The sequence below is a fragment of the Diospyros lotus genome, chromosome 10, assembly GCF_014633365.1.
Source record: "Diospyros lotus cultivar Yz01 chromosome 10, ASM1463336v1, whole genome shotgun sequence".
Taxonomy (NCBI): Eukaryota; Viridiplantae; Streptophyta; class Magnoliopsida; order Ericales; family Ebenaceae; genus Diospyros; species Diospyros lotus.
In genome coordinates, this window is record NC_068347.1 from 33753071 (window position 1) to 33769152 (window position 16082).

The 16082-nt window shown below is 35.2% G+C and overlaps 1 protein-coding gene across 2 annotated transcripts in view; it reads right to left on the reverse strand.

The window, feature by feature from the left end:
- LOC127811992 (probable acyl-activating enzyme 16, chloroplastic) overlaps positions 1-16082 on the reverse strand; it is a 48231-nt gene that overhangs the window by 14571 nt on the left and 17578 nt on the right. The window contains exons 1-4 of one of the 2 annotated variants that reach the window (XM_052352228.1): positions 10963-11393; positions 4381-4572; positions 3286-3400; positions 2277-2364 (exon numbers count right to left, since the gene is read on the reverse strand). In XM_052352228.1, the coding sequence (XP_052208188.1) occupies positions 2277-2364; positions 3286-3400; positions 4381-4572; positions 10963-11133 (566 nt within the window). In that variant the 5' untranslated portion in view covers positions 11134-11393. Of the gene's footprint in view, positions 1-2276; positions 2365-3285; positions 3401-4380; positions 4573-10962; positions 11394-16082 lie in introns of those variants that run through there. The other variant, XM_052352229.1, reaches the window with a different exon arrangement.

Below are 16082 nucleotides of genomic sequence, written 5' to 3' on the forward strand. Positions count from 1 at the left end.
ATTTCTGACAGTGAGACCGTACAACCTTACATGTTTAATTTTAGTTTCTCAGGTCAAGCAAAAAGAATGACTACCCTAATCCTCCGTGTTTCTTTTTTTTTTTTTAAGCTTAGCTTGCATCTTCTCCACCATTTCAGTGAACTTGAATCAGCACAAACCAACTAGAAGAATCATGTCAACTTACCATGTATGTGCACCTTCTCCACCACTTCAGTCATCTTCCTACCTCCACCCACCCCCAAAACCCTCTTCCCTATAGCTCGAGGCACCGTCAGATCTACCACCAACATGTGCTCTGTCACTGGCATGGTCCTGTTGGAAGATCCCTCTCACACACACACAAACCTCATTCCCAATTGCTCTTGAAGAAAACCCGCTTTCTTACTCGAAGACTACTCACTTCACCAAAATAGCAAATAAATAAATTTGTCATGTCTTTCTGCCTACAAATGGAATGGGACTTACCGAGGTAATCACAAGCTTTAATCCCACTAGGTGAGGTTGGCTACACAAATTCTAGATCTCCAGTCACCTCCATATTAATGAAACTATGTAACATGATCTTCAAATCAAAGAATATGCTCAACAAGTGAAGAAATAGTATTCTAATGTCCATTTATAAGACCAAATGAATGTTAAAAAATGTAGAAATTATAAAGAAATTAAGCTAATGGACTACATCATGAAACTTGAGAAGAGATCATTGAGCAAAGATTAAGAACAGAAATCAAGATCCTTGATCACCGATTTGGTTTAATAGTTAACAACAATAAAATCTATCTATTTGCTAAGGTATCTAATAAAAAAGTCTAGAGATAAACAAATGAATTTATATGGTGTCTATAGATTTGGAAAATGAAAAAAGTCTGACAAAATCCTTAAAGAAGTACTGTGAAGAATTTTAGAAAAGAAGAGAGATTGGATTGTGTATACAAGTTATTGACAACATGTATCATACTGGAAAAACGTGTTAGGACTTGTAAAGGAAAATTCAAACTTTTCTTGTTACAGCTAAAAAACATCAAAGACCTATAAAAAAGTTCAAACCTATTTGCTCTAGGAATGGGTGTATTGTCTTATTATGAGACCAAAACGAGTATGAATAGTAAGCTCAAGTAATTATGGGACACCTCAGAAACTAGAGACTTTTGAGCAGGTAGAAAACTGAATATATAAAATGTAAGTTTACTAAAAGTAGAAGTCTCAATAATGTGATTGTCAGACTTGAAGATTAAGTTATTCCAAGAAAATATCATTCAGATACCTTTGATTAATTATTAAAAAAGACAAGGAAATTCCTGAAAAAGTTACTTGCAAAATAAAAGCAAGATGGTAAGTGTTCCCAAGATTTTATGTGATTGGAAAATCTCTTTAAAGCTAAAAAAACAAGTTTTATCATATAGTCATAATACCAACTTTGTTGCATAACGCATGATATCAGGCAGTTAAGTATCAAAATCTGCAAAGTAATGTAACTAAGTTGAGAATGTTAAGGTGGATGCTCAGCCAAACAAGAAAAGGCAAAATTAAGAGAGGTTCTTTGTAAAATAAGGTTGAACTGGCACCCATTGAAGGTAAGTACACTAGAAGCATTTAAAATACCTTTTTTTATGTGTTTAAAATACTTTGAATGTGTGAAAAGAAACCTATAGATTCCCTTGGAGAGAGCGAATAGAGTGGAAGAAGTTGTAGCAAAAGAGGTAGAAAAAAGACCACCAAGAAAACTCAGTAGGAACTCTTACAGCCTATTTGGTTCACGGATAGAATAGTGATGAGATAAAGTTAAGTGTAGGATAAAATAGTAATGAGACTAAACAATATTGTCTCACATTTGGTAAAGGAAGTATTACCTGAAGTTATAACTATTCTATATTTGGGGAGTGAAAATATAAATGAGGTATTACTTGGCATTAAATGTCAAATGACCAAACAGTCCATTTGCTAAAAGTTATATATAATTATATTTTCAAATACTTACATATAATATATCTAATTGTATATATAATATACAAAATATAATATAAAATACATATAGGCAGAATGACTTTTATAGAGAGGTATTTTGGCCCACGTGTCAAAGCTTTTATCCCACCAATTTTTCCATCCCAAACATGGCATGACCAATTCCAGATGGTATTACCTCCAACTTATCAGCGAACCAAAGGGGACATTAGGCATAATACAAATGGCATTACAGAAATATTGTCATAGGTATAGATAAAAGAAAAGCAATAATCCATCTAACTGTAAATACTCTGAAGTGGTATTTCATCAACCTCTCAGAATGGTTATATATCTGCAAAAGCTCTCCCACAGATGACCTTGAACCCCTTACCACATTTACTGCTCCAGTGGCCATCATACCTAGAGACAAAGATGTGTAAGTATGATCATAAGTTCCAGAAATCAAAAAGATTATGTTAGCAGGTCGATGATGTGACACTAATATGATATGGTGAAGTTGAAGTAGCTATTCATAACCAAGTTACTATTTGAGATGGCAAAAAATCCTGAAAACTCCACCCCTAGTAGGCTATAACATGTACAATAATATAAGCTCTTCCAGGCATTATTTAAATTCCTACTCCAAGACTCCAATGAAGTGGCCTCAACAAACCAACAAGAATATGGGAGCCAATGCTCAAATTCCAATTAGATTATTAGCATTCATTTGAAGGCAAGAATTGTAGCTACTGCCACAGGCTCCAGGCTCCCTTTGTCACATTCTCATCAGACCACAATCCAAGATAGTAATCATTATTTTCCTCTCCACAATTAGCAATAAGAAATATCACCCCCCTTGAATTCAGAGAACAACTGAATTTCTTTTCACGAATTATGTTAGTTGAATAAAATTTGGCCCCCAAGCTCATAGCATGCCTTGTATAAATGCAACTGGGTCATATTGGAGCTCCCTGTGCAACTGCTGATAGCCAATACATGACCACTAAATATGGATCAACAAGTAGCTAACTCTTGGCAGAAAAAGCACATCTCAACCCAAAGAACAAAAATAAAAAATAAACACAAGCAAGGTGACGACAGCAAAGCAAATACCGTTGGTTGATTTGGTTCCCTTAATATGGATAAACGGAATCCTTCAGCATGGAAAAATGGATAGGGAAACAGTACATACACAGAGAAAAATGGACAACACACAAGCATGCCCGCGTGCACACAAAAAGATAAGGAATCTAGATAATAACATACAGTATTAGATAACTTTATTGTGTAGTAATAGTTTTGGGCATATAAGTTAAAAGTATAAAGTTTACTGGTACATACCTTGATCTGCAACAAGCCACCTGCAGGAGTTATCAGCAAACAGTGCTAACTTTTCACCAGGGTTTACTCCAATAACTCTCAGGCCTTCAGCAAAATCCAATATCTCCTGCTCCAGCTGTTTGAAACTGATGCTGGTTACAGATGTACTTTATACAAATTAAAAGGAAAATAAAACGAAAACAAAACGGAAATGCAATATTGTCTTTCCCTATTCACAACAGATAAAACAAATGACCAACATCAAATCCTAAACAAAACATACTTTAGTAGTTGACAGTCAAAATAGATGACTAAACATTAAAAATTTATATTAATTAGGGTACGGTATTTAACCATACAAATCCGGCTTCGTCCTTGGATCAAATACGAGTAAGACAGACATTTTCCCTCCTTGGGTAAAAGAGTGTGGCTAGCATGCATGGATTGTAGGGTCATTCCAGAAGAGAGTTTAAGTTTGAAACATAAGTTCTCCACTTATATGTGTATTAAAGTTGGCTTGAATTGTATGGGCATACCCAAAGAGGAACGGAAATAGAAGATATGGCCAGGATTTAAAGTAGGGGAAGCTGAATTTTTCAATTATAACATATTAAAGGAAACTAAATGATACACAGAAAATGATATACATGAAGTGGAATAGAAGATGTGAGTTAGCATAAAGAAAATAAAAGAACGTGCTTAATGAGTCAGGACTCAAGAGGGAACTGCTCCATTTTTAGTTGTAAATTTTTTGACAAGTAATTCATTGACAATAAACCACTAAGGGGGCAAAACTTGTACAGAAGTGGATGGGAAGAACAACAACAAATCCTATCTACAAGAAAAGATATGATGTGAAACAATAATATCAAAGAATGAGATTGGCTTCAGGAATAGAAAATAGACAAACATTAATGAGTTGACCAAGTGCTGAAAAAGTTGTATCACTGCTATGTTGGTCATATTTTCTTTGCAGTTGTTAACAACTCATTAATGAATCTTGACTGAAGGATGAGAGGGAAACTGGTTTGTGCTAAATGGTCACCAATATGCAAGAAAAAGGCTCAATTTTTTATGTAGACATTCAAGAATTAAAGAACTATAAGAAAGATTGACCTGTTTATAAGTCAAAGTCAAAGAAGGATCATGATATGGATCCACCAATGCTATCCGATCACCAAATCTTTCTGCCGAATACCTCCAAATGTCTGGGACTGCTCTCCATTCACCAGAGGCTGAGACACCATCACTTGATAAAAATGCACTTTCTAGTAAAGGAGAGCACCTTCTAATCTGCATTTCCTCTGTCTAAAAAGAAAACATGAACAGACAGATGTTAGCCCCTTTCACTTGACTCAACCGTATGGTATCAGAGAAGAAGTAAATATGAACGATAGAAGATCAGAAAAAGGCTATTGCCTAATGCAGAACTTGCATTGCTGTCATTCATGTGGCAGTCAGATACAGAAATCGAGGATGTGGAATTAGTATTATAAAGGTACAGTTCCACATCCTAGTTGAGATGCCTGATGAACCCATGAAGTTGTAACTTTTGTAATAATCGGAGATTCCAACTCCAACTAAGATGCATACTTTTATTAGATTGGAAAGGTCAAAATTATTATTTAGTAGTTGCCTCTCTATTTTTTTTTTTTTTTTATAACATTATCATGCTGGCTGTGGCTAGAACTAGACTTAAAAAAATGTTGAGACTTCCCAAGATTGCCAGTAGCCTAAAATGGAAATTGAGCATCAGGTTCTTCTCCCACGCTACTCTCTCTGTGTTTGCTTTTCTCACCTTCTCCCAAATTGTAAAATCTTACATTTGAGAGACATGCAAGTCATCTGATGCAAAGAAATTGGGGCAACAAGAAGATGATATACAAGAAATAGTAAAAAGGCGTTTTCACAATTTTCATTCCGTTTTCATCTTCTTCCCCCTCCCCCACCCCCTATTGCCGGCTACCAAATGTCATCAGAAAGTCACCTACCAGTGACATTGCACTGTCGCCACTTGCCGTTTGTGGAAGAGATTGTGTTGACATAGTATAGTTATTGCTATACAATACTCTTGTGTAATCTCTTATGCTGCTATTGGTTGGTTGTACTGTTAGTTTGTATTTGTAGCTGTAGAGGATTAAGTCTATTTAAATGCTGATGTATAAGGTGTGTAAGAGGCGGTTAAGGCTAGTGTATAATCTAGCCTCTCATTGTGTTTGTTATTAAGGTTGAATTTCATTCAGTAATATTTTCAGCGAATTCTCTCTTCATTTTCGACTTTTCTCTTTCCGTTTCATGGTATCAAAGCCTTGACTAGTGTCCATGGCTTCTCGCAATTCAACCTCCTCTTCTTCTTCGTTGTCCTCTGCCTCCTTGTCTGATTTTTCTTCAGTTGCTAAGAATTTTAGTTTCATTCCTACAAAACTAGATTCGAGCAACTACTTGTATCAAAAGGCGCAAGTCCTAACTCCTAACCACAATTAGGGCTTTTGATTTGTTGTCGTTTATCAACAAGACAGATGTTCCACTGAAATATATTCCTTCTGAAAATGACAAGCCTATTGTTAATCCAGAATTCCTCAATTTGATCAAATCTGATCAGCTCTTACTAGGATGAATGCTTTTGACAATAGACAAGGAGATTCTCGGTCAGGTAATACATTGTGAGTCTGCAACTGAGGTATAGACTATTATTGAAAGTCTTTATTCTCGACAAACAATTGCTAGATCTTTTAAGTTGAAACAACAACTTAGATCTACTAAGAAACATGATATGTCAGTGAATGATTATATCTTGAAGATCAAAACTATTAGTTATTTTCTAGCAGCAATCAGAAAACCTTTAAATGATAAGGACTTGTTAATGTCCATTTTGCATGGATTAGATGAGGATTATGATGTTGTTGTCAGTCTAATTACATATCAAATGTATGATATAAACCTAAAGAATGTACAATATCTGCTTTTGATGCACGAACAACGGTTAGCTACGAAAAATGTAGCTAATTTGTCTTCTGTTCATAATTTTGATAATGCTGCTATGAATGTCAATTTTGCCTCACAAGTAGCTAGCTAGAGGTAATAATGGTAACACTGGTTGGGGAGGTTTTCTTGGTAGGAGTGGTGTCAATTCCCGAGGGAATGGTTCTAGAGGAAATAGAGGCAAAGGTTGACCTTATGGCAAAAGAGTTTATTGTCAACTGTGTGGGAAACTTGGACATCTTGTTGACAGCTATCATAGGTTTGATAGAAATTTTTAAAGAAATTCTTTTGATAGAGGTGGAAGTGATTCTCAATCTCAGGCTTTAATGGCTTCTCATGAGGCTAATGGAGCTTTCTTGACAGACTTAGGGTTTGCACTAGAGACTCATTATGGTTTCTCCACCCAACCTTTGGACAATCAGTTACAACTCTCTTCTTCTTCATCCTATCAGCCTAGTGATAACTCCTGGTGTGTAGACTCTGGCGCTATAAACCATATCACCTCCAGTTTGAATAATCTCTCTCTTCATACTCCCTATGGTGGCAATGATAAAGTGGCAATAAGCAATGGTAAGATGCTTCCTATTGCTAATGTTGGTCTCAATAAAATGCTAACACAAATTGATCCTACTTTTTGTGATTTCTTTACCTCGAGCTCTTCATGTTCCTAACATGACAAAGAATTTGATTAGTGTCTCTCAACTCACTCATAATCACAATGTCATTGCTGAATTTCACTCTAATTTTTGCTTGATTAAGGACAAGGATTCGGGCAAGGTGCTACTATGAGGAATTCTTAAAAATGGCCTCTATCAGCTGGCTCCAAAATTTGTGCATGCTGCATCATCAGCTGTTCATGTTCCTTCTGTTGTTGTTTCTTCACCAAAATTTCCTAAATCCTTTGTAACTAGCATGAACAGTTGTAATAGACAGATTTTGTCTTCTTCTAATAAACGTACTAACCTAGCATGCAGTTAGCTTGTATTGATAGGGTCTGTCAACAGTGACATGCTAGGTTAGGACAGCCTTCATTTCGTGTGTTACAACATGTTCTAAATAAAATCAACATTTCGTGTTCCTCTACTAATCTATCCTTTTGTGATTCTTGTAAATTAGTAAAGATGCATAAGCTTCCTTTTGCAAATTGTCAAATCACAACTAAACGTCCCTTGAATTAGTATATTCAAATTTGTGGGGGCCTACTCTTATTCTTTCCGTTGGGGGTTATAGATATTTCATGGTGTTTGTGGATGCCTTTACTAGATATACATGGTTGTATCCAGTGAAACTTAAATCCAATGCCCTATCCATCTTTCAGACTTTTCATAAGTTTGTTGAATTGCAATATCAATTCAAACTTAAGGCCCTTCAAACTGACAATGGCGGAGAATTTAAACCCTTTTTACCCTATTTACACACTTGTGGCATTCAACCTCGTTTTACCTGTCCTTATACACATTAACAAAATGGTGTTGCTAAAAGAAAACATCGACATATAGCTGAAATGGGTCTAACTCTTTTAGACCATGCTAATATGCCCTTAAAATTCTGGGTAGAGGCTTTTCAATCAGCTGTCTACACTATAAATTTGTTACCAGCCTCAACACTTAAATTCCTTTCTCCCTTTGAAACAACCAAGCTATATGCAATTGCAGCCATTTGGTTGCGCTTGTTTTCCTTACCTCAAACCCTACAACAAGCACAAGTTCAATTTTCATTCAACAAAATGTGTGTTTCTTGGTTACAGCCATATACAAGCTGGATACAAGTGTATGCATCCTTCGAGTAAAGTTTATGTGTCAAGACGTGTTCTTTTTAATCCTGAGGAGTTTTATTTTCCACATTTATTTTCTAACTCTCATACTCCTCGGTTAGTGTCTAGCATGGGCTTGCCCACTACCATTTTCAATTCATTTTCTTCTTCAACCAAATCTGGTCATTCACCTCAAGTAGCACCACCTAATTCCTTAGTCTCTTCTGCCACCAATTCTAATTCTGTTATTCCTAAGCAACCTTCATCTTCTTCCTCCTTTATTCCTGTTGCACCAGTTCTTGCACCTAACCCTACTTCAGCTAAGGCTGCTCCAGCACTATCTACTCATCCCATGCTTACTAGAGCCAAAGCACGATAGCTTTCCCTCACTTCTCCTCATGCCTTAGTGAGTTTTCTAGAGCCCAATTCTGTTCAAGAAGCTCTCTTAGACTCCAATTGGATTAAAGTCATGGATGAGAAATATTCAGCTTTAAAGAGGAACAACACTTGGGATCTTGTTCCCTTTTCTTCAAATATGAATCTTATTGATTGTAAGTGGGTGTTCTGAGTTAAATATAAATCTGATGGTTCTATCCTAAAATACAAAGCTCGTCTAGTTGCAAAGGGATTTCTCCAAACACCAAGAATAGATTTTGTTGAGACTTTCAGTCCAGGAATCAAAGCTCCTACGATTCCTGGAGCTTTGATTGGGATATCCAGCAAGTCGATGTGAATAATGCCTTTCTAAATGGGGATCTCAATGAGGCAGTTTTTATGACAACCAAGGGGGTTTGTTGATCAATCTTTTCCTTCTCATGTATGTCGTTTAAAGAAATCTCTTTATGGCCTCAAGCAGGCTCTGAGAGCATGGAATACTAAGTTGCGGTCAACCTTACAAGATTGGGGTTTTCTGAGGGTAATTTCTTATGCATCTTTATTCATCAAAAGAACTCATAAGTTTGTGTTGCTTGTGTTGGTGTATGTTGATGATATTTTGACCACTGGATCAGATTATGTTGCTTTACATGACTGTATTTGTGAGTTAGATACTCAATTTTCTCTGAAGACACTTGGTGCAGTAAACTATTTTCTAGGATTTGAGGCTTATCGGAATTCTACAGGCCTTCATTTGACTCAGTCTAAATACACCCTAGATTTACTAAAAAAGGTTGCAATGTCTAATTGCAAGCTTTGCGTTACTCCTATGAGTGCAACCACTTCTTTAACTGATGAAGGAAATTTGTTTTCTAATCCTTCTCTTTATTGAACCATTATGGGTTCTCTTCAATATCTAACATACACCAGACCTGATATAGCATTTGTTGTGAACAAATTAAGTCAATTTTTGGCCTCTCCTAAGGATCAACATTGGTTGGCTTGTAAGAGGTTATTGCGGTATCTTAAAGGAACCCATTGGCCTAGGTTTAGTCTTTACTCCATCCTCTTATGATCTGCCACTACATGTGTATACTGATGCTGACCGTGAAGACTGCTAGATTACAAGATGTTCCACTAGTGGTCTCTGTGTATTTCTTGGAAATAATCTACTTGTTTGGGGCTCTAAGAAACAAACAGTTGTTGCAAGATCTATTGGTGAGGCTGAATATCGTGTTGTAGCTCAAGGGATGGCAGAAATTTTATGGTTGAAATCGCTCTTTTATGAGCTTGGGTTTTCATGTCTTCATACTCCTATTTTTTGGTGTGATAACTTGGCAGCAAAATGTATATCTGAAAACCCTATTTTTCACTCAAGAACCAAGCACATAGAAATTGATGTGCACTTTGTGAGAGAAAAGGTTGAAGGTGGTGATGTTGATATTAGATATATTCCTTCCTTACATCAAGTTGCTGATATATTCACTAAAGGATTACCTAAAGATAGATTCTTGTTCTTATGTGAAAAACTTGGTCTTAAAGTTCCTCCCACTCATCAGCAGTCAGCAGCTACAAATACTATCTCGGGGAAGTCCAAATTGAGGGGGCATGTGGAAGAGATTGTGTTGACATAGTATAGTTATTCTATACAATACTCTTGTGTAATCTCTTATGCTGTTATTGGTTGGTTGTACTGTTAGTTTGTATTTGTAACTGAAGAGGATTAAGTCTATTTAAATGCTGACGTATAAGGTGTGTAAGAGGCGGTTAAGGCTAGTATATAATCTAGCCTCTTGTTGTGTTTGTTATTGAGGTTGAATTTCATTCAGCAATATTTTCAGCGAATTCTCTCTTCATTTTCGACTTTTCTCTTTCCGTTTCACCGTTGACCCTAGGAGTCGCTGAAGAAGCCTTCTTTGCTGAACCTTCTCTTTTCCCGATCATTCTCCTTCTCTATACACTTTTAGGTGGCTCACCAGATCTGTTTTGAATCGTCTCTCACAGCTCCAATAGACACTTTGACAGCTACCACCACCAAGAACTGAAAGCTCTATTAGACGCCCCCTTAACAATCCAAGACCCCCATTTCTGATGATCCCACATTCTCCTGACAAAGCTTAAATTCAAATCTTCAATCTCAGAAAATCTCGTCAGAGTCGGTCAACCAAAGGTCGACCAAGTTGCCACAAACTATCCACTTGTTAGAAATTCATAAAAGGTCTTCCAAATGAATAATTTTCCCGCCAATGATGGCGCCTCACTCCTTACTTCTGCGTTCAGAAAGTTCACCAAACGGGGCAACATTTCCATTGCCCCATGACCCACCCCACCGATCCACACTACATACAAGTACAACACTCAGGTCCGTACAATTACCGCTTCCAAGCAGAATCAAACACAAACGACGAGACTAAAACAAGCAATATTAAAGCATCCCTAATACACCAACATGCTAGCTCACTCCTCCTTCACATACATAACCAAATAACCAAAGTCAGTTATCAATCAACCTAACACCGATCAAGCACTCAGAATCACTCACGAACACCGCCAGATGAAGCAGCGACTTCGCATAATCAAACAGTTACCTTGGACTCGCAACAGACTGAGAATTTGCGACCAGAAAGACCGCGAGCCGGACGCAGTTTCTGGCGCAGCAAGCTGGCGCCGAAGGATCGACGGTGACGGAGCATGTTCCGGAAGGAGGTCCGGCCATCGGGGAAGCCCGCGACGAAGCTGAAGGTCAGCGAGATCGCCATGGCCGTGCGATTGCAGCAAACAGCAACTCAGCGAGACAAACACAGATGGGGATTCGGCTGAGTGAGAGGAACGGGTGAGAATTTAAGGAGATGAGAGACAGCGAGAATCGCAAGGAAGAGTTTACGAGATCGGAGCATCAAAGTCTCCGAAGGGGGGTGAATTTGTTCTCTCTTCGGTCGTCTCTTTCCCTCGCTCGCACTGTTCAGGGAAGTATTGGTTAGGGGCGGAGGCCCTTTGTTTCCATAGATATGGCACTCCCACTGCTCCTTGTCACGATCGTCAAATCTGTCCCTTGTGCGGTCACACTTCATAATTAATACTTCAGGTGAAGATATTATATGCATTTATTTGTCTTCCTCACATCAATTTATAGTAAAAAATATTTATTAAATTTATTTCTGACCATAACATTTTATTTTCTTATATTATTAAGTAATGTTAAAAATTAAAAAGAAAATAGAAGTGAACGCAAGCAAATTAGATAGAACTTCCAAACTTTTGTTAAGAAAGCTTTGAACAAAATGCAATGAAACATGAATTACAAGGGGGGTATAGTTATTTATAGATTTTGGACTTATGTGTAAAATCTGTAAGTGATATTCAAGGGTCACTAATCAATAATAAAATCTTACTAATAAGTGAAAAGATGTTAGTTATCTACTTTTATGTTAGAGAGTCAAAAAAGAATAATTGGTCATTCTTAAAAACAGCATTCTTAAAACGAAAAGAATCGAGTAAAAAAAAGAAAAAAACTCCCTATTCCTAATTTTTTTGTAACTAGATCTTTTAGAACCATAAATTTTTTTAGTTTGAATGGGATTCCAACTCAACACCCATTGAGTAAGATTTTGATAAGAGTTGCTATTTGAAAAGCACAGTTTAATAAAAGTTGTAAGTTATGTTTAAGGAGAGTTATTATCTATAATTGGTCTCTATGATAGAAACAGTTAAGAGACTTAAAAGGTAATGATTTACTCTATGATGAATTTAAAAATGTTTTCTATATCATTAATCTTATTTCCATACAATCGAATAACTCTAAAATATTTCAAAATCTATGTTTCATCACTCCACATAATGCTGATGAACTACACATCTTCGTGTTGCAAATATTTTAGTGATCATAATAGGTAGTGCTACATCACTTGCCATTTGCTCAATGATTTGCATCTAATCAACAAGTCCAATCACTCCTATCATGTCCCAATCATATATCTTATCCTCAATACACTCTATCATCACCAGACATTACATGCATGTGTGACCGATTTTCATTACCTAATGAAAATGGCAAACTCTCAGTTGTGATGGGTCAAAACATCTTGATCGAGTTGAATTAGTTTTGATCACTAGAATATTGATTTAAACTAATGTAATTGTGCCAGTTTTAATTAAAACTAAATTTAGTATATGTCAAATAAAAATAACTTGTTTGTTAAAACTAAGTTTGGTGACACTAGTTGGATAAAAGAGGTAACCCCAATAACAATAACAATAACAATAATAACCATGAGATATACATTAATGGTGAGACAAGGTGGCGAAAGACATAAAAAAAAAGAAAACAAATATAGGACCAAGACGAGATAAACGAGTAGCAATGATGCTCAATTGCACTTGATTAAGGAAAACAAGTAGTACGAAGAGAAATGTACTGGAGGGACATGAGCCTGAATTGGGGGGGTGGGGGGGACAATGGAGTTGGTTGACAACATTATTGTTGGTGACATTATTGGACTCAAATTTTTTTTCCTCTTTCTCTTCCCATTATTGGATTCTAATCATCATTAGAACTTAGTTATCAGAACCTATTCGAGCTTTGATAAATGATTTTTTTTTAAATTTTTGGTTTTTTCTAATATAATAAATAATGATTATGCTCGATTTTATTTTAATTTTAGTTTTAATTAGTATCATTAGTGATGAAAAAAGTGTCTTAACAATTTTATTTATTTTTTTAAATAAATAGTGTTTGGTAAAGTATTTGTTTGATTTTAAAAAATAATTATTTTTCCAAATATGTTAAACTGTCTTTAAGGAGAAGCCTATCTCTAACAACTTTCAGGGGACCCATCACTTCTCAATATTATATTACAATTTTATCATTTTGTATATTATCTACAATAAAGTAAAAAATTATTAATCAAACACTTATCATGTGTTTTTAATGTTAATAAACATAATTGTTATTAACAAAATATAACATTATATTTATTTATATATATTTTGTGCAAAAGAGTATCTCGATAAATTTGTGAGTGATTAATCAACGACAAAATATCTTAAATGTAGTCTCTAAAAGACCTATAGAAAAAGAAATATGTTAGGGGTGCCAATAAATCTCATGTGACTCTCAAATGATTAAGTTAATATTCAAAAAAACAAATAGAATTATAATCTAAATAGAGTTGTGAGCGTACGTTTGTTAAAGAAAGAGTCTCTTATTTATAGAGAAAACAAAATTAGATAGACAGAGAACCACAATTTTCAACAGACATTTCGAGTTCTCTTCCGAATTTATAAGTAAGTGCATCAAAAATAAATTTAACGTGATCTTATCAGTCTCTCAATCATACTAGTCATCAGGTACTTCAGTGACCTCTAACTGATAATAATTCCTCAACTAAGTCTCACTTAGGTGATTTCACCGACCTCTCATCGATATTGATTCTTTAATCAAGTCTCTCACTTTAGTCTCCAACTAATTTCTCATGAGTTTCTAGCTTCTATATAATATATTCAATTTTTTTTGTACATCATACCTTTTATATTGTACACAAAATCGATTTCATAATTACCCTAAAATTGTCACAACTAATAAAATTAATGTCAATGCACTGGACCCATCAATTAAATGTTCCCAGTAATTATATGGCCAACTAATCATCCCAGTTGCATGTGAAATGTTTTATCTATATATTTTGTTATATAAGTAAATATTATATTTTATTATTATAAAGTTGGGTTAATAAAATATATTTTTTATATATATTGTTTAACTCCCATTCCTCAAACTTTAAAATTTGTCCACTTAGCCCTTAATTTTTTTTTAAATTAGGTATGACACCCTTTAAAGTTTAAAGGGTGTTGTAACTAATTCTAAGGATGTTATGACTAATTTGAAAAGTTTAAAATATTATTTAAACTTTGGCCTATTAGTGTGGGTGTCTCTTAAATTTAAAAAATGTGTTAATTAATAATTAAGAGGTATTATGACTAATTTAAAATAGTTCAAAAAAAACTAATTAAAATTTGGCCCTTTAGCCTAACATCCCTGGAGTTTTAAAATTTGCTTACTTTATCCTTGAATTTTTTAAAATTAACTATAATACCTCCTCAAAAGGTCAAAGTTTAAAAAATATTGGTGACTAATTATAAAGTATCATGACTAATTTTGAAAACTTAAAAAATTAATTGGACTCCCTTTGCACCAAGCATTCCTAAATTTTAAAATACGAGAAAATAAGCTCAAAATCATATAAAATAAGAGATGTAAATATTAACAATAAGAGAAGAGGTGAATGGTTATGGCAGCTTAATGAAAAAAGGAGTTGTTGTTGTCATAGTGTCAGAGAGAGAGAATCGATGGTGTTAATCGAGGGATGAAGACAATAAGAAAAAAGGAAGAAGATGATAGTGAAGAAGATGTTGGTGATGCTCATTGTGATGTCATTGCCATTGAGTACAGTAAGAGAAAATTGTTGGGATGAATATACCAAATCATTTATTGTGAAAACCTATGAGGAAACAAAATAATTAACCAAATATCAAGTGCAATCATAAAAGTAAAGGAGACAACTAATTTATCTGAAAAACCTCCTTAATGTGAGAAGTAAAAATTATGAGACCAAAGTCTACCCAAAAGTTTCATAATATTACCAAATTCGGATCACAAAATCCTCTCAACAATCACAAAGAGGCAAGAGACAAAACAAAATCAATATTATCTCAAATCAATAAAATAACTAAAGATATAAGGAAAACAAATCGAACCAGGAGACAATATGAAGACTGCTCGATTCCCAAGGATCCCGACCTCCAAAAACAATCTCTACCATTCAGATATTAGAACCGCAAGTCCAGAATATACTTTCCAAATTTTAGTTTGATTAGACTAGAATAAATTATTCAATTGCCTATTCGATCACTGCTGCACAAACAAAAATAAAAATTCGAGCCAAACCACAAATCAAAACGAAAACAACTCAATTCTCAAGGATTCTAACCACCAAATCAAATATTTACCGTTCAAATCTTAGAACAAGGAATCTCGAACACACTCTCAAAATTTTAGATCAATTGGAGCACAAACAACCATCTAATCGGCTATTCAATCACAGCTACACAAATAAGAATGAAAATCTAAATTTCTCCCAGAAGTTTGTTGTCTTTTTTTTTTTTTGTTATTTTCTTCTATTTTTTTCACTTGTTATGCACGAAATTTACACTTTAAGAGACTCAAAAAAATCTTAATTCATTAAGAGTATTTTAGTCTTGTAAAATAAAAATATTAAAAAAAAAATCGAGCCATTGTTTTATAAAACGCCTTAATCATCATTGAGTTATTATTGATCATCCTTCAATTAAGAGGGAAACCGACCCAACAAAAAGGGTCAGATATGTTTGTCGTTGCAGTGATAGCGGGGAATGAAAGGAGAAGAGAAAAGCGTGATGCGCGGATGAAACAGAAGAGAAAGGAAAAGTAAAAAGACGAGCATAAGAGAGTCAAAGGAGAAAAAATTATGAAGGGGACAGTTGGAATGGGTCGGTCGTGCCTTCAAGAGAACCCAAACGTTACGGGGTGCGCGTAGGCCGGCTCTTGCAGGCTCCTTCCCCTCACGGAAGTGACCGATCCGTGATTTTAATGTTGTCACCCGACCGTCACTGGAGACTGCCATGGAACATATAGCTCGATTATAAACTAATTAGGATCTGGTCAAACGTACAA